The following is a 25326-nucleotide window of genomic DNA, read 5'->3' as shown; positions in this document are numbered from 1 at the left end:
GAAGAGACTGAATCAAAACAGTAAAATTACCAGCCTGTGAACCAAAACAATTAACTGAAAGACGCCAAAGTGCTTCATAGAGCTGAGGGGAGCTGCAGAGTCAAGCGAAAATTCTCTTTGTCAATACGAGCAACCCCCTTTACATTATACACAGCCATTTAATTCAGTGTTAATATACAAAATATTGATAAGAGCAGCTTTATTCACAAGTATCTGTCACTAACTGTCAAGACTGTCACTATAAGATTGGCAGCCTCTTAACTGCCTTTTAGCTTCTCCTGTTTTAATTTTTGTCTCACAACAAGTGCAGGTTCACTCAGTTTCACTTAGAAGCTCATGTATTGCTCTTTTTCAGATACAGTGTCTCAAAACAAATGTTAGCACAAATGGTCAGAGGATATGTTGGCTATCATCGCCTCATATCCCATTTCTCTCTCTCCAAAACAAACAGAGCCATACCAAGGAGGAGGAGGGGAGAGCAGCTGTAAAATCCTTGACAGGAAGCACTAGGGTTTGCGGAAGACACGGTCTTAATGTTTCGAGAAAACCATGCAGTGTTTGTTTTGTTATGTCAGCCTAAACAACATATGTGATCTGATGCTAAGACACCCGTCTATTTATTGGATTTGGCTCAACTGGCTGACAAAGCTATAGAGGACAAATGACATGGGAGGCATTTCAGTAAGATTTGAAAGATACTGTCAAAATGTCAGCAAAGCATTTCTGACGCTGCAATTTCCACACATCAAGTTTCTGCATCTACAGTAAACACCTCCTGTGCTGCCTGCTCTCTACTTGGCTCCAACTCAGGACTCGACAAGGCTTCACACACACACACGCACGCACACACACACACACACGCACACACACACACACACACACACACACACACACACACACACACACACACACACACACACACACACACACACTGAAAATACCAAGCGAAGTTAGTCGGGCAGCTTTTGATCTGTTGGACAGCACACCAGACTTAACCAGGATATGTGAAATCCATGTGGGCCTGCAGTCACTCTGTCTACAGCTTGTCACAGGAGCTGGTGCATGGAGCTCAGTCCCAGAATACAATTCACCAGTCCAGTTGAAATAACACAGGCACAAGAAAATCCAGATTTGTTTGTAAAATCATTCATCTTTTCAACAATGTACTTGCACAGCTTTTCTTATTTTCATACTTTGATGTACACAATAATTTACCTAACACAGAGCTTTCATGTACATGAGATTAGTTAAGTCACTGAGTGATCTTTTCATGGAGAGTCTGCTGTGAAGCTCCAGTTAACAATCTTAATAGGCTCTGGTATATTTGGTATTTAGGACGGCAAGTTTTGGTAACTGTAGTTTTAAGATGATTATTCAGAGCTCAGTCTGAATTAAGGAAATAAACAGACTCGATTACCGGTACTCAACTGAATGTCAGTGAATACATTAATAAAGTCCCTTAATAGCTACAGAAATATGAGCCTTGAGGTATAACGAAAGAAGAATTAGTGGGAAACGGTTAAGGCTGTTAACTCAAACTAACAGGAAATGTTGAAGATGTGGCAGAAATTATTCAAATCCAATGCAAGGCTTGCATTACATTTGCCATCTTTCCATCATGAGTCTTACTATCATGTACGTAAAACACCCAAATGACAGAATTCAAAGCCCTTATTTTTGTCGTATTTAATTACCTCTGCCAAGTGTCCGTTTGTTGCTTGGTTTGTCAGCAGGAATACAAAAGAACTATTGAACGGATTTCCACAAAACTTGCATACTTGAAACAGATCCCATTAACTTTTGGTGCTAATGCATGTGAAAGTACAGATCCATGATTTTTTTCTCAGTTTCTTTAACACTGCAAGATTTGACATTTTCTGTCATTTCTTAGGGGACAATGCCTGGATTTTGATGAAAAAAATGTTTTCTTTTTAGGTGGCTGATATCTATGAATACAGAACAAAAGAAAAAAGGGGACAGTTGGGCTTTGGTGGAGGTGGGATTGGGGAAGACACACCAAATGGCTTGATTATTTATAGGGACTCGATGGAACTCTTGTGTGGTGCTGGAAGCTGGTCATTGGTTTATGTGAGAGTACTCCATTTTTAAATTAACATCACCTTCTGTTGCTCTCTGTTAGTGGAACGGTACTGAGACAAGACAAGAACGCGCATATAGTCACATCCTTTGGACTGACGTGTGAAATCTGACCTTGGTTCTTCACAAACAAATCCACAGCCCAGCAGCATTAAACAACTAAACAAATTGTCCACAATCTTGTATATGCATCTGATCATCTTTTTTTACCTTGTGTTATAATCCTCTCACATATGACCAATAAAAAAATGTATTAATACATCTAAATGCTACAAATTGCTTTATTGAATGAATAACTACTTACCGTAATTAAAACTAATGATGATTATAGCTGTTTTCCTTGAATGTATATTGGTAACTTCTGCATTTGTACTTGCATACATGTGAGCTTCTGATGAGATGAGCTGCACTCTGAATAAAAGCCAGTTTTTAAGAGTATAATTAGGAGCACTCCAAACACTGACTAATGCAGCCGCAATAAAACATCCTAACATCTACATCCATTCTCCTAAAATGTCAGGCAGAAGCAGCTTGTTCCTGTTGTTTGTGCCACCTCATGATGTTCATCCAACCTAACATCATCACAAGTACAGACAGAACCACAGCATCCCACTGGTGCTGACGGCCCGGCCTCTGGGTGCTGCAGGTGTCAGTCAACCCCACAGCTGCTGCATAAATCTCACAGGAGCCAACTAGCTCTGGTGAAATATTGCTGACAGGGCCAGCTATAATCATGGCCTTTCAGGAAATGGCACTCTGCTGACTAATGTGGCAGGAAGTTGAGGTCAGTGGGTGGGGCAGAATGAGTGTCTAACTCAGGCGAGGTGTGGCTGACTGATAAACTGCAGGGGGTACTGTATAATAAAAAGGAGGTTATGCAATGCAGGGGTAAAGAGCTGACTCTTGTCATATTTGTGAACGTCAGATTGATTCATATTTTGTTTGTGGTTACATACTAAACCAGGGATTATAAAAAAAAAATTAAAAAAAAATGCTTGGCTATAAGATGCTCCTGTTCAGCTATTTTCTCTAACATGTAGGAATAGGCCCAATTTTGGGTAAAGATAGCAAATAATCCATTATGCAAAAGCCCTAGTTCAGGCATAGCTGTGTCCAGCCTTGTGATAAATACTTGCACCCGTTGCTACAATCGAAACAATGACCAGTCACAGCTACATCCAGACTAGAGGTTGCACATTCACAGTGATGGTTGCTAATGCCTTTCAACGACAGATTAGAAATGACTACAGAAGCAAGAAAATTAAAACTGAATCACTCAGAAAGTGAAACAAGGAAAACGATTTAGCTCTGTAGTAAGTTTGTAGTTATTTTAGCATGCAAATGCAACAATGCAATATCTAAGAAGAATGAAATAACACTTCTGGCAGATAATGACAGTGTCAGTCAATGGTCAATGAGCAGGTGGTGGATCAGGAAGTTGCCCATTGTTAAAAAATGTAAAATACATCAACTTTGAAGAAGCTGGAATCAGATGAGTTTCACATATTTTTCTTGATGAAATGACTCAAACTGATCAATGGATTAACTGGATTGTAGGGAAATCGTTCACTTGATGACTTGATTCTGAGAAGTCTGTTTCTCACTTTCAAAGTGTCGAGCCTTCTTAGCAAAGCCCCGAGGCCCTGGGCTGGTGGCTGGTCTATTTGCCTAGTTTACAGCACGATAGTACACGTCAATGTGCTGGTTTCTAGAGGTGAACCCAGCTGTCCTGTATTCCTGGTGGCCTATTATTTTTCCCCCTCCTCCAAAGACTGGTGTGAAGACTTCACACTTTCACAGGTATGAGATGTTCTACTGGCCTAGTGGTTTAAATGCACACCATACACTGTGATTAAGACATTTCCTGTTTGATTCCAGCTGAGAACGTTGATTTGTGTCAATTCCCACGTCCATGTCTCTCTCTCCTCTCATCTCCTGGCACCTCTCTACTGCGCAGGCAGAAATAAAGGCACAAAGCGCAGATATCAAGTTGCACAGGTCTGATTGTGAAATCATGAAATATTTTTTTTCTAAAAATAAAATGTGTAAAATCTAATGTGGAGCAAAGTAATGAAAGCACTGATGCTGATTTATTTTAGGAAACATACCAAAGACATAAAAATAGCATCTGCATAAACTTAGATTATATTCAACTTTTTAGCCATATTGTATATGCTGTATGTATACTTTATAACTATACACTTTAATCCCCATAAGTGGATGATATTTCTCATTTTGATTGAAAGGGATAAACCACTGTCTTTTATTAAACAGCAGGTTTATCATTTGTCATAGAGCTTAGCGATGGCCTGCTTCCAGTTACATTTAAAGTGCAGTATGCATCCTCCCGCTGCGAGCATTCTGATGTTTAAGCAGATAAATTGAGCACCAAAGCTGCTTACAAACTCTGAAGTTATATAAGCAAAGGTGAAGAGTGAACGCACATATATGTTCATAGTGCAGCTAAGAAACACACACACACGAAAAGAAAACATTTATCATACAGTAACTATATGTCGAACTAAGTTGTGTTTTTTTGTTTGTTTGTTTGTTTTTCTCCCTAAAGATGGACGAGAGCTTTCCAAAGCAACGTGTCCCGGTCCCTTAAACCCAAGTTGTAAAGTACCGACGTGGAGCAAGCGAGGCTACTGAACAGCCGACTTCCAACGATTAAAAAAAAAAAAAAAATCCACTGACAGCCTGAATTACGATAAATTAACATAAGAAAAGCAAACCAGCGCATAGATACATGGCACCGCTACAGTTTACCCTCCGTTCAAACTAACACTAGGCGGCTGGTTTCCATAGCGGAGCTGTCCGTTCAGCACCGCCGTGAAACACACCGAGCTGCCGCCGCTTCCACGTTCGTCTCTCCCCGCTGTACTCTCACACACGGCGCGGGGGGAAAAAAAAACCCATCCGTTCACAGAAACACGGAGAAACTTTATCTGCTTCCAGTCAAAGCAAGCACCGACCGCCTGGAAGCATTTCACTTTTTCCTAGTTTAGACATTTCAGCTGTGACATGCATTATTTCCACTGGAAGTTAATTACCAGAAAAGGAGAGTCGTTATTGGCCTACTTACCATCAATCGCCATGATGTTCTGTTTTGGCTTCCACCAAGGCGGGCGGTGAAGAAGGGGGAGCGGCCCACTGCAAGAGTGAGGGACGGGGGAGACTCACGTTGTGGTACAGTCCATAAAACACCGGGGGGGAGGAGGAGGAAGCCGACTGAAACCAGCGCTGTATACATGTCTATCATTTACAGACAAGAGAAACATGCGACATAAGGTGTATTTATATAGATAAGGAGAGATCCATAGCTCTGTAAATCATGTGCACCAGATTGGGTGACTGACATCAGATACAGATTAATGATATAGTGTAGGCTAATTAAATTCAGCTAAGCCACATAAAAGGTGCACTATGTAGTTCTGGGGAAGATATTTTAATCGGAAATGAAAGATCTTTATTGACTGCTTCAAAAAGAAAAAAGAAAAACAAAAAAAAACCTAAATGAACAAACCCTCATCATTTTCGGGACTGACCTTAAAGGACAACATTTTATATTGTTTTACTTTGTTTACATTTGGCAGACCCTGCCACCTTTCCTCAACCCTGGCTTCACTCAGTTTCAAACAATGTTATGAGGACCTTATTTTTCTCTGAGAATAGCGTGTTTATTCAATTATCAAAAAATAATTATGTCTGAGTTATATTACTACTTAAATAATGTTGTAAGTAAATACTATTATGACACATAATAATCATTTGAATTTCTTCTCCAAAACAACATAGTGCCCCTTTAAAAAGTGTATGCTAAAAAATGCTAATAGTACTTAGTAGATATCCAGCTAAGTAAATTCTATTAGAAAGATGCTATTAGGCTTAAAATGAATATGTGTTGTCTGTAGTAATATCTATTATCCTAATAATAAAAGTTATCCCTGCTAACTCAAAATTTAATTTTGCAAGGCGAAGCTGGCTTACATAAAATGAATTAGATGCTAATACAGTTTAAGATGCTATCTAAATGCATAGCTTAGCATAGTATAAGAAATTATTATTTAGTTAGACTACATTAGTAGATGGCAATGTAATCAGCATTAAATATAATAGTACATGTTAATAATGTTGCTTAGCTGACCCAAACAAACTTGTGTTAGCCTTTTGTTGTACTTCCTTAATACAGGCATCTTCCTTCAATGGGTTTTATGCATATGAATGTCTTTTTTTCTTAAAATTTAAGTTGGCTTAGCTGACACAAAAGTTCATTTGGCTCGGCTTGGCTCGGCGCGGATCAGCTAGCCCATACATGTTTACAATGAATAATATATAACAGCAATGCGAATACAGTTTAAAGTTATCTAAATGCAATCCATCATCACAGACCTTTTCTGGCAGTTGCTGAAAAGTATCCTGCAAAGTCCTTAAGAGAAGATAAACATATATTGTAACACATCATCACAACGGAATTCCTGAAATGTTGTGTTCAATATGACAAGATGATATCTAGGGATGTAAAAGCATGTGATGGTGATTATTATTTCTGTATAATAAAGGCCAGGAATCAAATACGGCAGTGGAATTAAATAGTCATACAGCAGAGAGTGAAATATAAGAAAGTAATTGGAGAACATATTCAAACTTGACCTGTTCACGATATATCCCAGTCCAAGCTGCACACCCTGATATGTGTAATACTTTTTACTGTGCCCAAACACAACTTAAAGGGGTAATATGTAAGAATCAGCCACCTGTCGAAGTCATACTTAAAACAAATATGGGGGCAGTATACCGCTAATTTCTGCTAACTGTAGCTGCCGTTTGCCGAGTGCTGGCATTTACAATACCAGCACAGTGGCTTTGGCCTGGGATGGGCCGTGACGAGTTGATTAGCATGCAGATTTCTGTAGATATCACCTAACAAAATACACAGACCTCATGAAATCCAAACCATTATTTTTCACATTGTGTTGATAATTGTAAGTAATGGTAAATGTTTTAATAGTTTCAGATTACAATACATGCATATTGGACTTTTAAAACAGGTACATTATCTTGTCATTTTCTTATCACCTCAGTGCACTGTATTTATTCTAGTCAGATCTAAATCGCTCTCTGCGCTGCTGCAATCACACCATTTCCTGTTCATCCGACCTTCAATCATTTCTATCTCATCAAACCATAATTATCCTGCTATTGCTATCATTTTCAATTAGACAAATACTACCGCCTGCCTGTGTTCAACGCTCTACTAAATTATGAAAATCTAAATATAGTCCATTGTGTACAGTATTTCACCTGATTTTCTTTCAGCCCTCTGAAAACATGTGGCTGTTGTGTTAATGCTAATAGGAACCTGTTGCCACCATAGAATTGTAAAACCTGTTAACATTTCATTTTGAGATTCACTTCACGCTGCCATGCCGTCATCAAGTTGCCATGGATACACACAGCAGCTGCTGAGAGCTTGTGATTCCCTGTCAAACACATGGCCCAATGTTACCCAATCAAAGCATTTGTAACACACTATCTCTGTATCCTCCTCATTCTGTTGTTCCTCTAATTTTAGAACCCTCAAGTCAAACAGAGCCGTGTCTTACCGTGTGTGGTGTGCTCTTAGGAGATGGCATACTTTAGGATACACTGACAAACATCAATGACAAATCTGAAAAAGGCTTTGTAATATAATCCAACATGCGGTTTAAATTATATCTATACAGCTGTCAAAAAGAACAGAGTGAAAGATGATAGTGATAACAGCCACACAGTGCACAGGGAGGGGAATCAAAATGCTTTGGCAGAATCCTCCATAGTTTCCTTATCTGATTTATCATGAAGTTAAGATTTCTAAAACTAACTGTAAACATCTCTGGTAATAGTTGACATCCTCCTTATCCATCATGCCAACAATCTGAGGGGTCTTTAACTTCTCATTTGCTAAACAAGTACATAATTCAAAGGTAAGAATGCTATTTCACTTACAATGGATAAACACAATATACCGGATAAAATGGATTTATTACGAGAGTGTTTAGCTAATCTTTTTGTCTCATTTGAAAACAGATTTGTTTGTGACCTATTAAAGGGTAAGTCCATCGATTTGCAATTTTGCACAAATATATAGAATATGTTTACAGCTCTTGAGGGGTACTGTATATCTGGAAAAAATAGTATAACGCCTTTTATGGCTCCAGAGGAAGCTGCATGAAGTTGCATTGTGGGTAAAGTAGATGCCAGGTTTTGAAAAGCTTTCCACTGGTTTAGCATTGCAGTCCTATAACTGTTTGACTCATTACAGACAGTTTAAAAGCAAATGACCAAAACCAATACAGCAGAACCAGCGATATCACCTTCTGTATTCCACACATTCTTCTTCCTTTTCAAAACCTGGCACCTACATTACCTACAATGACATTACTGGAGGCAAATTATAAGATAGCATGCAGCTTCCTCTGAAGCCATAAAAAGCTTTATACTATTTTTTCACATACGCACAAGTGATCTCCAAGCCCTGCAATAATTGTATGCAGTTACCCTTTTATATGAAGCTGGACCTCCCTATGATTTTTTATCAAAGGTGGCATAAATTGTGACTTTGCCTGTCAAGTTCCTTCATATAACTTAGAAGGTAAACTTAAAATGCCCCTGAAGGCTCAGTGCAAGTTAGATATAACAAAACAGATAAAACACTAGTAAATTACAAATAATCTTTACCAATTAAATGACACGTGCGCAGCAGTTAGACATTGTGCTGCAAGGTCAGAAATACAGAAATGCCTGAAATGTTCCAAACAACAATAAAAAGGTGGTCACTGACAGAGATGAATCCGACTGGTACACACCTGTAATTTTACACGACCACTCATGGAAAGATGATTTCAGTGTCTTCACTGGTCACAAACCATGGTAACTATGAGCATGTCCCAGCTGCTTGCATCACTTATTAGTGTAATCACATTAGTTTATTACATATGGTGAGTTGACGCATTACATAGTTCATAAAATATAGCAATGATAGGTACCTGTTATTGCTGCACGTATCAAACTGATGTTTTGGGTTTTTTGGGGTTTTTTTTGCCTGATTGGCTTGTGATTTGTCTCTTTGCATCAGTTCCTTTCGTAAGTTGCAGTGTATGGACTTTACAAGGCCCCTGTATAAAGCGGCAAACTGGGAATCTGTGCCATAAATCACAATGGAAATTAATTGGGCATGTTACAAATGTACATACACATGCCTGTGTTTAATTTTACAACAACCCCTACATAGCAAAGTTGGTGTGGACCAGTGACGAGCCACACAGCCACATACATTCGGCCCAGATGGTCCTTATCTGGTTGCCAGAACACGGTGTCCATGATATAGGCCTTGGTTCTTTGCCAGGGGTCAGCGAGCTGTACAATTGGCTGAGGTCGGACCAACAAGGCAGGGATGTATTTAGCATCTGCATCTGCTTGTGTGTTTTACATGTGTCCCCTTATCTTCTTTACATTATTTGGACATAAAATATGCCCTTGTGATGTTTGGTAGTGTTGGCCCGTGGACAGGTCGCGATAATAACACATTGTGGTTTTCAACTTCATCATAATCGTGTTACTATCTCATTTTTTCATGTATGTCAGTGAATTTTCTGTGTGTACATTTGTTTGCAAGCTCTCTTGTGTGTTTACTTCCTTAGGTAGAAATAAAATATTTTGAAATAAAGGCGCACTATGTAGTTTCAAGGAAGAAAGTTTAATCAGAGGGGAGAGATCTTCATTGGCTGACATTGGCTGATTTTTTTTCTTTTTTTTTTCTTTTACACCTAAACAAACTAAATTGACAAACTTTATTCGTTTTCAAGACTGAATAAACAAACTGACCTTAAAGTAAACAAACACAATGTCTGTTCTGGAAAAATAGTTCAAACTCTTCTGGAGACCTTTTCTTTCATTTTCTTCTGAAAAAAAGCTTGTTTATTCAGCTGTGGACAAGATAAATATTCCTGAGTTTGTATTATTACCCCATTAATGTCATCTGGATTTAAATTTCCACAACAAAACTACGTAGTGCCCTTTTAAAGTTTCCCAATTAAAGAAGCACCAACTAGTGTCAGAATAATAATCTAATGTTATTACATAAATAAATCACACGTTAATACATCAATTATCAATTGGAAACAAATGCAGTGTCAGTTAAATATAAGTGATATTTGATGAAAACTAGTGACTTGCACATCATTAGTAATGTAGTCATGGCAAAAGAACAAAAGAGCTCACAAACATGGACATGCATCCACAAACACATGAAGGCAGACATGCTGTTTCTCTGTGCGTCTCTTCTCCATTCATTCTTGTTTACTTTGTCCTATTTTTAGCTGCTGCTCTGCTCATGTGCCCTCTGCTGGGCTCATCAAAGCTGCTCCTCCAAGTTGTCATAGAAATAGATCGACATGTCCATTAGCTTCTCTGCCCGGAATAACACACCGGGAGCACAGCTATGGGTCAGGTAGATTCAGAATCCGAACATCTTTAATCCTGTAAATATTTCCAGTTAATACATGTAATCTTGTGAATGCCCGTGCATTACAACAACACCTGTAATATCCCCTTCAGCCCCTTAATATCGGAGTTTTCTTCTGAGGCTGTTGTGTGACAGTCTGACATGATACAGTCATGTTCGCTCTGTGTATGACCTTGCACTGTGGACACCAGCAGTGCTCCTGGGAATCACCCAGTTCAATCAGCCACCTGCTGCTACAGCACTGCTGGGAAAACTGGCATTTCAGAGGAGCAGGTCTACTAGCAGCTATACTATGTGTCATCAGTCAAACATTTTTCCCCTCCAAACAACCAGAAATGCATGCAGATCCATTGCATCTGTCTCAGTAGCTCCTCTTTGTTTTTGTAATTGAATTAGCTCATTAAAATTTCTAACATTCATTTGGGATCACAGTGGTTAGTGATTACAACATTTCACCAGATCGCATTTTGATGAATAATTTTGGGTTTGTCTGTTCTTTTCTTTTTTTTTTTTTGAATGGACTACTATTTCTTTTCCAGTCTACTGACCACTCAAAGCACTTTACAACACCTGCCACATTCACCCATTCACACAAACACTCACACACACATTCATACACTGCACTGCCATGCAAGATGCCAACTGCTCATCAGGAGCAATTTGGGGTTCAGTATCTTGTTCAAGGACACTTCAACATGCAGCTCAGCTCAGCCAGGAGGAGCTGGGATTCAATCACTAGATGACTTGCTCTACCCCCTGAGATACAGCCGGCCCTATAATTTGTAATACTGTATTTCTATTTTAAGGACCCCTGGAAGACATTAAGAGGAGAAGGAAAATCACACACACAGCTACAAAAATGTCAAATGTAGATGGTACAATGTAACTATTGTAAGCTGAACCTAGTCAAAGCAACTCAAACCAGTGGTCTCCACTTTCATGCATGACTAGCTTTTTCTTCAAATGTAAAAAATTACGTCAAAACCCCCCCCCCCCCCCCCCCCCGACATGCTAATTCTTTCAGCTGTGAGATGTTAGAGGGGTTTCTTGCATGTCCGGTCTGTTTCAAGTCATCCCACAACATCTCAGTGGGATTAAGTTCTGAGCTTTGAGTCGGCCAATCCAGGACTCTCCATTTCATAGTTTATAGCCAGTCCCTGATGGATTTACTGGTATGTTTTGGGTCACTGTCTTGTTGCAGGCTCCAGTTCTGCTTCAGCTTTAATGTTTTTACAGGTGGTCTCACATGTTCCTCAATCACCCTCCAGTGCAAGGTAGAATTCATGATGGATTCTATGATGGTGAGCTGGTCGGGTCCTGCTGCAGCAAAGCATCACCAAACCATGACACTTCCACCTCATGCTTCACTGGGGGCATGAGGTTCTTCTCCTGGAATGCTATACTTGGTTTACACCAAAGATGTCCTCTGTTCTGGTGTCTAATCAATTCAGTGTTATACTCATCTGTCCAAAGAACATTATTTCAGAGGTCCTGGTCTCTGTCTGCGTTCTCTCTGGCAAACTTCAGTCTGGCCTTCATGTTTTTCTTAGAGAGCAAACATTTCTTCCATGCAAACCTCCCATGAAAGTTAAACATGTGTCATATCTTTCTGATTGTAGAGGCATGCACTTTCATATTACTTGAATCACTCAGTATTGTTAAAATTGATATTAAATATCCATATGTCCAAATATGAACAAATATGAAATAAACAGTCTTTCATAGGGTGTCCTGATTTTTTCACATGACTGTAGCTTACCAAAAAGGTAAGAAAATATTTTTCAAAAACATATGGAAAGTATGAAATTACTGAGGAGTATAAGTCAGGGGGTGGATACAAAAACACTTCCAAGTCACTGAAGATCCCCCGGAGTTCAGTTAAATCCATCATTGAGAAATTGGAGGAATATGGCGGACATGTAAATCAGCCTAGAGCAGGCCGCCCTCTCAAACTCAAACTCAGACTAGATGCTGTGTTTGATATCAACAACAGCACATCACCACAAACACAACATCCCCGCCATAAAGCCGTGGTGGGACTACTTACTTTACAGGCACTGTAGCATTATGTCCATTTCTGCCTTTACTCTGTGAACATTATATCTTAGGCAACCAGCTGGGCGTTAAGAAGGCAGATTATCAGAAAGGAGTTAAATGCAACACCTTCCACTGACTTCTCTGTTGCAGACACAATAGTGAGAAGCTGTTTCCATGGTAATAACTTAATACACCTATCACAAATTGACTGGACGACTTCATTTAAAATCGCATGAAACAATCGAATTGTTCTGAGTGCCCTGGAAAAACAATCCCACGCTGCAACTAGTAGTTAACAAATATTTGTGCAATGCCTTAAGACTATCAGTTCATTTATGCCAACATTTCATCAACAAATGTCTGTTTGAAGCTCTATTTTTTTAGTTTTCTGTGTCTGGCTCTGTGTGGATGGATGGTGTATTTCTGAATAGTGATCTGTGACACCACCATGTGGGGAACCCTGGTAAGTCAATTCTGACAGTTAAATGAACCCAGCATAGTTACAACATATTCATGTGTGATGAGTGACTTAATTATTTAAAACTGAAGACATTAACTTAATGGCATTTTTTCTTATATTTCATGTGACATACAAATTAAACTGCAATATCAGAAGCAGTAATTCATTTATTACCAGATTACACATTTGTTTCTAAATCAGACGACACATATCCATAGGTCTTGATTAACCATCCACAGTTCATTCAATTCACTAATGCAGTCTTTAAGTTTATGTCTGCAGTTTGTGTTTGAGGTTTGCCAGTTGCTTCATGTCGATACTGCTGCCACCACACACAATCACCAGCAGGGGTCCCAAGACAGTCGGCAGCCGACCTGATAAAAGGTGGTACAACAAAAAACTAATCAACTTCTGTAATCTCTGCAAGGTTCCACTTATTAGAGGTTACATGAGAAGTATTGCTTTAAAACATTTTCTACAGACATAGATGTCGTCTGAAAAGGTCTCGTAATGTACACATGCATAAGAATGAGAACCACCAACAAAACAAAGAACATTAAGAGCTGCTACAGTAAATGTTTGCTCTGGTGTCACCGTTGTATCAACAAACAGGAATTGTAAGTGAAGAGGGGTTAATGAAGAGGTAGTCATGGAATTGATTTGCTCATGTTTACTCTTTTACACACTAAACAGAAGCATGGTGGTAAATATCTTTAAGATGACAGAGGAGTTACCTTCATCCTGTAGTCTGCGTATAAGTCCACTGTAGACGGCAGCAAGTGAAGCTCCACATGCTAGCTCCACCAACACTCGCTCCTCATCTAAAATATGGAACGTGCGCACACACACACACACACACAAGTTTGAATAAAACAAAGTGATGCCAAGGTCATCACATAGGTTTATATCATATTGGTTTATACCAATTAAAATTAAACAATAAGGGTGATTATTTTCTGAATAACATTATACACATAGAGTATATAACAGAAGTTGATGTAGCTTCCAGGTCAGAAAAGTGGAGCCAGTACAAAGTACATGTACATCTGCTGGTATATATATATATACATATATATATATACACACACACACACACACACACACACACACACACTATAATTTATTACTTTCTTTCTATGTTCACTTTCCAGCTGCCAACAGCATTATAATAAAGTACTGTACTGCTGCAGAGATGCCCTGGCCTATATATCTTGTTCTCCAGATGTCACATTATTGTGGTTTAATAGCTTTTTCCATGAAAATGAAACTGAGAAGCAAAAATGATTATTAGTCACAATTGTGAACAATATGATCTGTCATACAATCTGCAATATTATTTTTTTGTTTTTAAACATATCATGCAGCCCTACAGTATATCCATTCGGGGAGACACACTCACCTAAGAATGTTTCCACAGCCTGCAGAGCCTGCAGGTCAGTCACAAGCTCAGAGATAATACTGAGCTCGCTGCATTGGGTGCATTCAAAAGCTTTCTTGCACACTGTTTTAGCTCCGAGACATTTGGCCTCACTGTGGACAGACAGATGAGGATGATATCAACGTGGTTGCATTCAGAGCTGCAGAAGGCATTTGAGCCACTTTACCCTCTCACCTGGTGATGTCATCCAGGGTGACCACCCTCCCAGCTTTTACCGCAGCATTTAAACAGTCGGCCCCCACTGTCTCCATTGCGATGATTGGTACATCTGTCCAGCCGACATCCTTCAGGCCCTGGACAACCCCGCAGAGGAGCCCCCCGCCACCCACAGACACCAGCACAGCTCCAGGCTTGACACCGGGACCCAGAGAGGCTGCGACCTCTGTGATCATAGTGGCGTGGCCCTGCCTGGGAAATGAGGAGGCAGATATAGGAAGGGTTTAATTTTTGCACAGTGCTTATTTTGATGTTCATCTGTAAAAATTGCATTGTAAAAACTAGAAACTTGATGATGATAAATAATGAATGTTTCTACCAGAGCAGGGGGTCATCGAATGGAGGAACATAGGTGAGTCCTTCAGTTTCTGTCAGTCTGAGAGCTTCTGCATTGGCATCATCCCAAACCTAAGAGGAAGATTCTACTTCATTTTCTCTGCTAAACCCCTGAAGAAGATGAAGAAAGAAGAAGAAGAAGAAGAAGAAGAAGAAGAAGAAGAAGAAGAAGAAGAAGAAGAAGAACTGTACCTTGCCTACAGACTTGACTGTAGCACCCTGATCCTTCAGTCTCTGAACGACCAGCTGAGGTGTGGAGGAGGGGACTACGATGGTGGCTGGTAGACCCATTTTCCTGGCTACGTAAGCAGCAGCCATACCTGCATTACCCCCTAGAAAAGGCCATATTACGTGTTACGACAGCCATCAAATAATACCGTATCATATCATATATTGACACATCACAGAAGAAATTTCACCTGAAGAGCAGACAACTCCTTTAGATTGAGTGGCCAGCTGCAAAAGAGAGTAACGAAATGAAAAAGGACAAGTTATTGTCTTCTGATGATTATGATGGAGATTTGGAGAAGAAATGCAAAGTCAGAATTTTTACATTTACAATATAAATGAGGTAAAAATACAAAGACAGAAATTTTAATTTTTTTTACAGAAAAAAGGGGGGTCCGCCAAATATAAACAAAGTAAAACACTATGAAGTTGTGTTGTACGTTAAAGGGGGTTTCTTTATTCAGTTTACTGAATTCCTCTGAATTACTGCCTTCCCTATAACTACACAGTGCATCTTTAATCCAAATGATCACACTCGGTGTCTGATATGATGGGTGTGAAGGAAAAGTTTGAGGTTGAGGGTTCCTACCTGCTGGCAGAGGTGTCCAATGCCGCGGATCTTGAAGGAGCCAGAGGGCTGTGAATTCTCCATCTTCAGGTACACAGTTGTTCCCACACGTTTGGACATGCCGATGCTCTCCAGCAGCGGAGTGTTGACATGGAAATGCTTGGCCATGGTGCACCCGATGTCACTTAAATGACAGCATGTTAGAACAGTAGAAAGTTGAGCCGGACAGCTGAGAAAACACTAATGAGGACACACACAATTTGTTCTTTAAGAGAAGTTTATTAACAGCAGGTTTGTGACTTTTATTATTGAGTTTTTTTATTATTAGGCGTCAATGTTCACACTCATGTTTCCTACCTGACTGTGTGACATGCATGCTCAGTGCTGCCTCCAAATGCTGGAACCAGTAATGGCTGTAATAATGGTAGTACGCAGGGTTGGGAGGGTTATTTTTAAAATGAACTAATTACATTTTACTAATTACCTGGTTAAAAATGTAGTCAGTAATGTGGACATAATCTTAAGCATGACAATATGAAAGTAATGTAACTTGATTACTTTCCGTTACATCTGAATTACTTTAAAGGTGCACTATGTAGTTTGGAGGAAGACATTTTAATCAAAGGGAACGATCTCCATTGACTGACTTTTTTATGCCTAAATAAACTGAATACAAACAGTCCTTGTTTTCATGACTGAATAGACTGAATTAGCATTGAAATTAAAGGACAACACAATCTCAAACTGTTTTACTTAGTTTAAATGTGGCAGACATTTTAAGTGTATCCTGATCGTGTAATATTGTATTCATGTCAGTATATCACTCATATGATCATATTCTGTTACGCCCCAAGCCTGGTAGTTGTCATGTTCACATCAGTAGTGGCACACTCAAGTAAAACTGGGTAATAGTTTATTATAAATTGATCAGTAGCATTTGTCAATCAACCGTGGCATTATTTCCTTTTTTCCCCCAGTCCCGTGAACACAACAAACAAAATCCAGCTCACTTCACAGCAGCACTGGACTGGCAGCAGACATATCGTTTACAACCAAACCCATCTACACCGCTTGATATCACCAGTGGTCATTTAAATGTATCCATTAAACTAGACCGTTTTATGGTTCTTAGGGTTCTTTGAAGTTCACAATGTATTCAGTCACTTACTGCGGTTTCTCTGTCTTTAGCGAGTTTTCTCCACGCAGTAGAGCATTTCTCTTGCAATAAGCTGCGCAAATCGGTTCACTTGGTTCAAGTAAACCGCTGTATTGCGCACATAGTTAACTTTTACTGCACGTATAGATAACAGCGTATTCTCACATCATAAATGTTGACTTAGGACCTACTGACCTTCAACTGCCTTGTCAAACGAGCTTCTCACCGTTACATTAAAAAAGCGCACAGTATTGTACAAAATGTATGAGATTTTCAGTCTTCTCTAAATTGTGTGAAGCGATGTGTCATGTAGCACAGCAGCCTGCTGTGACGTAGGAACAACAAAATACCATCACATCCGGTTGCTATTTCAAAATAAAGGTAGAACATGTTTCACTTTTTCAGGAACAACAACAACAACAAAAATAATGTTGAATAATTCATTATTATTGATATGTTTTCCTGTTGTTGTTTTGTCTCATGGTCATCGAATACTATTACTTTTTCTTATCATATTGTCGGCAATACCTTATAAAAGGTATGGAGTATGTACAGTACGTATGAAGTAGTAGCTTATACAGTATGTTTGAGAATGCAGAAATATTGGCTGCCTGTTCTGTGCTTTTATTTGGAAGGACACATGTTGTTGTTTTTTTCGTATTATCTGTCATGTGTGATGGCTGTTCGTATTTTAAGTTGTACCAGTCATCTTGCTTGACAAACTCAGTAGAAAAAAAAACAATTTGCACAGCGTGAATTTCACGGAAATGAACTCACCTGTCAAGCCTTCTGTCGGTGCAGCAGACTGGACTGACCTGTGAAATCCCCTCCAAAGTCCACGGTTTTTTATCAAGGCTGTCTGTTAACTGCTTCAGATGACATCATTCTTATAAATCAGTATGACCGATGTCAGTGCACACATTTGTTCCATTCATTCTACAAAAACTACATCCAGCTTTCATATCATGCACACCTTGACTTCTGCACTTCACACTTCAGAGAAGTGAGTGAGTCAGACACAGAGACAGCGGCGATCCTCTGCATGGATTATAATTTCTTTATTATTAGTGTATGTACATGAGTTGAGCAGTGACAGGTCGCATATACACAAAGTCATGGTTTGCACTCCTCAGACCGATGTGCCATTACACACCACTCTACTTATTGCTTCATATTTTACACAGCGTGTGTTTGAAGGACATGACGCTTTGTGTCAAACCCTTCCTGTCCACTGGGTGGCAGCAATGAGTGACGCCATCACTGACAGAAAAAGAAGCAAGAGCAGTGTGACTAATAATAATAATAATAATAATAATAATAATAATAATAATAATAATAATAATAATAATAGAAAAAAACAACAAACCAGGAAAATAATACATTGCATACAACTACTGACATATGTAAATCTGAAGAAAAAAAAAATCAGAGATGACACTTAAAGTTGTTTCCACACTTGAGATACTTCATTCACTTAAGGTTAATTTAGCCCCATTTGAACACTAAAGCAGTTCGCCCTGCAGGGATAATAAAATATATTCTCAACCTTTGTTGTGGCGGTGTGATTTCTGTAATGACAGTCTATGTCTTGACTTCACAGAAAAGACAGATTAGCCACGGTAGCTTGTATGTTATATATTTAAGAGGACTGAAACACTGAGACTGTGGTTGATGGAGACACCGCTTTACCATATGTTTAGTTTTAAAGCTTGGCACCTGCGTTGCTCCAGTACAATGACCAATGTGTGCCGGGCCCAAGTCTGGACTTGTAAATGAGCATTAGGTAAAAATGTGAGTTGATGACAGAAAGTGAAGAAATACCACTTCTGACATTGATGTGTTGTGTTGTAGCGATATCTACTGAGGTTAGCAGGCTAACTAGCTAGCCTCGACCTGTCCCAGTCCTAAAATCCTTTATTAGCAGTGTAAATGCTAACACTCCCCTGATCTCCCAGCTCACACTCTAAACCACTAGCTGCATGGCTAACTGAGCTAACAAATTAACTGCAGCTGCCGTTAGCAGCAGTTAGCTCTAACTCTGATGACACATTATATGCTCCCCCTTAATTTGTTTTCTGTTTTGAATTTGTATTTGAAAGGTGGCAAATTGTTATATATTGCACCTTAAAATGTTAATGGAGAATATTGCAAACATTTTTTTGCCAATTTGTCTTCTTCCTTCTTCTTCTCTAAACCCTTTGGTACTTTGGTCTCACAAATTCAATTCACACATTCTTGTTTTCCTTCTTCTCATCCAGCTGCAAACATTTTGCATTTGAACACCATGACACCATGCAGCAGTGCTGAGTCAACAGAAACACACAATAGCAAAGCATTGAGACGTCAGTAATTATTCATAGATGCTTCATGTGAAACTTTGTGACATCAGACTTCTTCTGATATCAGTTCAAACTTGTTTTAACCATGCCATAACATTTTGTGATGTACTGTCAGTGTCTGTTTCTCATGTGAGGTGATGTGGACTTCAGCCACCATGCATCCAGAGCTCGATGGATCCTGCCTCTTGGTCTTATGGTTCGCACTGCTAATAGCTGCCCTGTAAACAACCTGACAAAACCTGAATTTCTTTCCTTAACACACATTCAGTTACGCTCCCTGCTCTCTCTTCTCACTTTCATCTCTCCAACTTCATGTCTCACAAAAACATATCACCTGACCCGGCCTGTGAATATACTGCACTGAAAATCCTCACACCGCACAGTGTGAAAGTGTTTTCAGACAACATACCATGTTCATCGACAAAGAGCACACTCACTTTGCTGCTGGCTTTATGAGGATCCATGTGGGTGCTTTTGTTAATTAACACCATACAAAAATAAAGTGGCATTCAAAGGTCGGGATTATTTGGGTAGCTCAAGGAGAGCTTTCTGGAAGAACTCAACGATGCAACCAAATGATAGATCATTTTGCATTTTTTTTCTGTTCAGCGTCTCTCATGCGGCTGAACTCTGTGTGAAGTTGCCAAGCTACTTTTGCTCAAAGTAAGATTTGGACAATTCCTTTCAGCTGCAGCAACTTAGTGAAAACATATTATGACTCTAGCATAAAGTGGCTCTGTGATTCTAGCATTACATCCAAACAAACTGGAGGAAAAGTTGCTTCGTTAGAGTGGCAAGTTCCATCTTTGTTTGTGATGGAGGCAGTCGTTTCCTCCCAACTACCTCCATCATTTGTTCTTTCTTTCTTGGCTAATGTCTATGCCCACATGCTGCTGCTGCTCCTCTTCTTCACCATGTGCATGCGCCCTCTGTGAGTGTGCACATGGCTTCTGATCTGGGCTTCATGCCAGTGAGCGTTGTCTGGGTTTGATCCTTGGATACAGCTGGAGAGAGAGAGAGAGAGAGAGAGAGAGAGAGAGAGAGAGAGAGAGATGGAGGGCAGGGTCACTACATGATGTTAACATTGTTCTCAAGGTGCCTGAACATCATGACGGCAAACTGTGAGACACTGGGTGGAAATAAACCTGCCATTTATTAAGTTGTTTCCTCTGGTGATTCACAGTCACCAATCAATACACGGAACAAATGTAAGTAAGTACAGAAATGCAACATGCACAAATCGTTTACACTGAGGCAGCATGGTATACAGTTGCAGCCTAATGGAGCTACTGTACAGTATATGATTTGGCTGTATTATTTACAGTGACTGAGTTCTGAGCATTATGGAGTGTGTACACACTGTAATCTCTGAGGCTTAAATGGCACTACACAGGAGAACAAGCTCTGTCCAATGGTGCATACTTCTCTGACCTGCTGTTATAGCCAAATATTACTCTTCCTGATTAAGCTGTACATCAATCAGTCTATCAATTCATTATCTACAACTGCTTATCAGTAAATGTTTCCAGGGGTTACAGCTGATTCTCAAAAATAAATGTATTTATCTGGTAAACATTCCTTTAAGCATTTAGGACAAGTGCTATGGTGTTAGCTACTAGTTTCATAAATATGGTTAATCATCTAGAGATGGAAATGCAGAATCCCTGTGGAAGCCAGAAACCAAAAAAAGGAAAAGTGATCTTGATGACAAAAAATTACCATAGTAAATCAAAATTATGACAAAAAAGTCAAAATTATTGAAAAAAGTTAATATTGAGATAAGAGTTGACATCTATCTAATATGTTTGACTGTTTAGCTAATAATTTAGAATTTTTAACTAATAATTTAAACTTTTTTTTCTCATGATTTTGAGTTTTTTATGATTTGCCACGGGAATATTTGTTTCTTCAAGCTACGTTTTCATCTGTTTTTGTGTTGTGAAATGGGCTTCCAGACGATCCAGATCACTGATGGAATCTCTTCTTTCATTCGTGGGCCAAAGTTTGATCTGTACATCAGATGTATTTTGTGGAGACTTGGTTATTAGAATAATTTCTTTTACTCACTTAATTGTGACATAATCAAATGTCTGGATACTATAAATACCATATATTGCATTCTTTAAAATGTATTTTTTTGTGTATTGACACATAACCTGTAGCTGGTGGCACTTGCCCACACAATAAATTCCTCCCCCAGATTGAGATCGTTTAGCAAAAGTAATGCAGGGAAGAGTTGTTTGTGCAGAGATGTAACAAGAGCAATATTTTAAATACAGAAATTTAGAACTTTAGAAATCAGATTGAAACCAAAAAGACAAGACAAGTGTATGCAGTTGACAAATATTAGCACACTAGCATACATACTGTGAGCTAGTATGTGATTTGAGTAGCCAGTGTTATGTTCAATCAAAGTAACAGTCCGATCTCACATTTTCTTTTTCATTTAACACTGGGGATTACTTTCCCTAGACTTTATTTCTATATTTTGCTAAACGGATCATCAACTGGTGTTGCACAGTAATGAATCTTTTACACAATTCATAATGAAGCAACTGAAAATACTGAAAAGTCAGCTGGGGAAGTCGTTTTCAACCAAGTCATGGTACTTAATTAGCATTCAGCAGCTGAACAAGTTAGACAGAGAATATTGTCATTTCAGCCAGCAATACTGACTGATGCCAGCTGTAATGTTACCACTATGAACTGCATAAGAGCTGAACTATAACGGGAATGTTGACTTGGCAGGGCTTAGTGATGTGTCAACTATTGAGCTAGGCCAGAGTGAGAATTAAGAATTACGTTTTTTTTGGTCAGAGTTGTCCAACTCCTGTGGCAGTCAGTGACGTGGCTCAGGCTCCATATGTGCACACATATATGAAAAGATGACTGCTGTAATGTCTCATGTTCTCTCACCCCGAGCAGGTTTCTGGGTATGTATCCCTCGCGGTCGTTGAGCCGCGCCCACCACCAATCTGTCTCTGTGTCGTCACGGCGGCGCAGCACGGTGAGGGCGTCCCCCTCGTTGAACGACAGCTCATCGGCCTGCTGGGCTGTGTAATCCCAGAGAGCGTACACTAAACCTTTGTTCATCACGCCCAACTTTTCTTGTACACCTGCGAGAGACAAAGAGAAGTCAGTATCAAATGAGCACGTAATTGTCGCGTGATTTGAGGTTTCCTGACTGCCTGTCTATATACCTACCATAGAGGAACTGAGAACACTGTGTGTAGCCCTCCTCCATTTCTTCACATTTGTCTGCTGCTGTTTCGACATCACTAATTGTTGTGGCGAAAATGGCAGCCCCCGACTCCACCAGCATCTTGCAGAGGTGGACGCTATTACATGAAGCTGCACAGTGCAAAGGAGTCCTGGGGAGGGGGGAGAGAACAGAGAAACATGGTTTAAAACAGATTTAGACATTTCTCTGCTAGGTAGGTTCATTCGCCTCTGGTCAAGAAAGATGTTGCCAAGATGTTGCAACAAAAATCTAATTTGGCAAAGTGAGTTAACATTATTACGAAACAGGCTGGCATTAACCAAACATGAATGAAATAAATCACGAAACTTCTGAATGCAGATCCTCATTACCCTTGGTAATCTCCTCCTTCAATACTGCGGAGGCAGCTGAGTCAAAACTGAATTTAGAAATGCAATTATCTCTCTCATTGTTGCCTGTGAGCTGAGCTCCAGTATCGCTGTCACAGAGTGTGTTCATTTCACAAACACATCCAAGTCCTTCAGAAGCTACTGTTCTGTTATTAGTCTGGACTGTTACATGATAGGCGAGCTGATTAAAGGTACTCACCATCCGTCACTGTCAGCTGCATTTACATTAACTCCAAAGTCCAGCAGGAACTTAACAATGTGGTGATGGCCGGCGCAGACAGCATTATGAAGAGGAGTTATGCCTTCATCATTAGGCATACTGGGATTTTCAACCTACAGGGGTAATGAGAAAAGAAACACAGATATTGAACTGATTAGAATGAAACCATGAGCAACTTGTAAGTTGGAGAACACAACAGAAGAGCCAGGTGACTGAATTTACTGTGAAATGTGAAAAAGCAACCTTCATGGAACAGCTTGGAAGTTGTGGAGTTTTTCAATCTTTCTGCCTCGGGGCGTTAGGATGTCAAACTGAGATGTTTTTTGATGTGAAGCATATGAATGTCTCTTGAAAATATTAGCTACAGATTGCAGTTTGGAGATTCAGTAAGCACTTTAGACCAGTCTCCAAGTGAAAGATGTAAGAGATAGATGGGAGTTTGCCTTTACATATCTAAGGCTTTGTTCTCAGTAGCTTTGTGTTGCTGTGAAACACAGAATGCAATAACTCAACGGTAACTTTCTCCCGCTGGAAACTGAGACCACCTCTCCGCTGACAGAGCTCTTCAGGCTCAAACATATAATGAGTAAGTTTTGCCATGAAGGGATTAGAACGCTTAAAAATCTTCTGGTTATTAGCAGATCTGTGAAGGAAATCTGTGTGTGGGTGTATAGTCATTGTTGGCATGTACAGATATTCTTCCATTGCATGAGATGATATGTTTCCTTATTCAACACAGACATGTATCAAAAGCACAATATCATATTCAGCCCTACTTGAAAGACAGGTTCAACAGGAGATTCTCTGGTGACAATACACTAACCTCATTACATTTTTCAAAGAATTTCATGTTTTTCACAACACCTCCCAAGGCCACATAATTCTTTTGACACTCTTCATGGTTTCAACTACACGGCAGTACTGAAAAAGCCCTTACCTTCTTTTTTAAGACACACATTTCCCTTTACTCATCTCTCAAATTGTCTCTCCACAGAGTGAGGTATGGAGTCCCTCAGAGCATGGTACTCGGCCCATAAACCTTTCGCCACCTTCTACTGTTCTGTGACATAGTTTGCAGGTTTATCACATAATGTGTTCTATTTTTCCATCAAACCATATGATACACTCAGTGCTCCCACTCCCAGGATTCAATGTTGTACCTCATTCTTTGAAAGAGCTGGTCCTCCACTATCAAGTTAGCCAGTCTCTTGCCTGTCAAGCTGCTGACACTGATTTCATCCACCTTGTTGCACGTCCTCTGAGCTGTCCCATCATATGCCTCTTCCCCGTCCCCATCACCAATGGTTCTCAAACTTTGACATGTCAAGGAACCCTAAACAGACCTCCGGACAACCCACAACCCACGGACCCTCATATGATAAGATCATTGCTTTTGGATGTTTTATAAGAGAAAATGTATGAGACTTATGACCAAAATAGCACACACAGATTCAGATTCTGTTTTCCGACGGAGAGCTAAGTCATTTGTTCATTTTGTAATATTACTTATCATAACAACTCATGTCTCTGTACATAATTCGGATTTTCTAATTGCAATCCCAGATGTCTGAGAGGTAATCTCTTTTTGAATTGCCTCTACACAGGTGTCTTCACAGGATCTTTGAAGGCTGCAAAGCATAAGACCTAGATTTAGATTTAGAACCATTACTAATGTAGGTTTGTGAAGCCCTTTGACTCAGTGTACCATAAAAATAAACCTGGCCTTATTTGATCTTAAATCCGCAGACAGTTATCAAGCGTTGCAAATTTGAATACAAAGTATTGTGTTTGACACAAGCTTTATAGGAACAACAACATAATCTGATACCTCATATATAATCCTCTGCACCAGATCAAACTCTCCCTCTAACGATGCATCCAGCAGTAGAGCCAGAGGGTTGAACTTGACTCTGAGGCCGTGGCCTGTTCGCTCTGACGACGGCTTCTTCAGGTTTGTTCGCTTCACCTGCGGCACACAGGGAGAGACACAGAAAAGTGTTGACCATGCAGAACAGGAATTGCCAAGTCAGCACATTAGCTTTCAGAAGGAACAATCATTATGTTTGGGTTAGCAGTATAAGTTTTCAAAGGGGCACGCAATAAAAGAGAATACTCG

At 39.6% G+C, this 25326-nt stretch overlaps 3 protein-coding genes across 12 annotated transcripts in view; all 3 read right to left on the bottom strand.

Annotated features, from left to right (window-relative positions):
- The window catches only part of syt14a (synaptotagmin XIVa), a 44562-nt gene extending 39343 nt beyond the window's left edge, over window positions 1-5219 (bottom strand). For both annotated transcript variants that reach the window (XM_037072549.1, XM_037072550.1), the window contains exon 1: window positions 5183-5219. In XM_037072549.1, the coding sequence (XP_036928444.1) occupies window positions 5183-5195 (13 nt within the window). In that variant the 5' untranslated portion in view covers window positions 5196-5219. The remainder of the gene's footprint in view (window positions 1-5182) is intronic.
- Window positions 5220-13249: 8030 nt separating this feature from the next.
- On the bottom strand, window positions 13250-17955 carry sdsl (serine dehydratase-like). Of its 5 annotated transcripts, XM_037071689.1 has the most exons (10): window positions 17238-17371; window positions 17055-17150; window positions 15908-16070; window positions 15510-15546; window positions 15283-15422; window positions 15074-15162; window positions 14713-14946; window positions 14500-14630; window positions 13835-13921; window positions 13250-13474 (listed from the first exon to the last, which is right to left on the bottom strand). In XM_037071689.1, exons 3-10 carry the CDS (start codon window positions 16052-16054, stop codon window positions 13371-13373), a joined length of 969 nt encoding a protein of 322 aa, XP_036927584.1. In that variant the 5' UTR covers window positions 16055-16070; window positions 17055-17150; window positions 17238-17371; the 3' UTR covers window positions 13250-13370. The 5 variants fall into 5 exon arrangements, with proteins under 5 accessions (XP_036927584.1, XP_036927583.1, XP_036927581.1 ...); XM_037071688.1 differs by lacking the exons at window positions 17055-17150; window positions 17238-17371 and adding an exon at window positions 17820-17955; XM_037071686.1 differs by lacking the exon at window positions 17055-17150 and having other exon boundaries at window positions 17238-17393.
- A 126-nt stretch (window positions 17956-18081) lies between these two features.
- The window catches only part of LOC119004955 (apoptosis-stimulating of p53 protein 1-like), a 47609-nt gene continuing 40364 nt past the window's right edge, over window positions 18082-25326 (bottom strand). For all 5 annotated transcript variants that reach the window (XM_037072293.1, XM_037072291.1, XM_037072292.1 and 2 more), the window contains 5 exons: window positions 25039-25176; window positions 23190-23323; window positions 22586-22752; window positions 22298-22497; window positions 18082-20385 (listed from right to left, as the gene is read on the bottom strand). In XM_037072293.1, the coding sequence (XP_036928188.1) occupies window positions 20344-20385; window positions 22298-22497; window positions 22586-22752; window positions 23190-23323; window positions 25039-25176 (681 nt within the window). In that variant the 3' untranslated portion in view covers window positions 18082-20343. The remainder of the gene's footprint in view (window positions 20386-22297; window positions 22498-22585; window positions 22753-23189; window positions 23324-25038; window positions 25177-25326) is intronic.

The sequence above is a fragment of the Acanthopagrus latus genome, chromosome 16 (genome assembly GCF_904848185.1).
Source record: "Acanthopagrus latus isolate v.2019 chromosome 16, fAcaLat1.1, whole genome shotgun sequence".
Taxonomy (NCBI): Eukaryota; Metazoa; Chordata; class Actinopteri; order Spariformes; family Sparidae; genus Acanthopagrus; species Acanthopagrus latus.
Note: the sequence above shows the minus strand (reverse complement) of the source record. Positions and strands in the feature narration are given on the sequence as shown.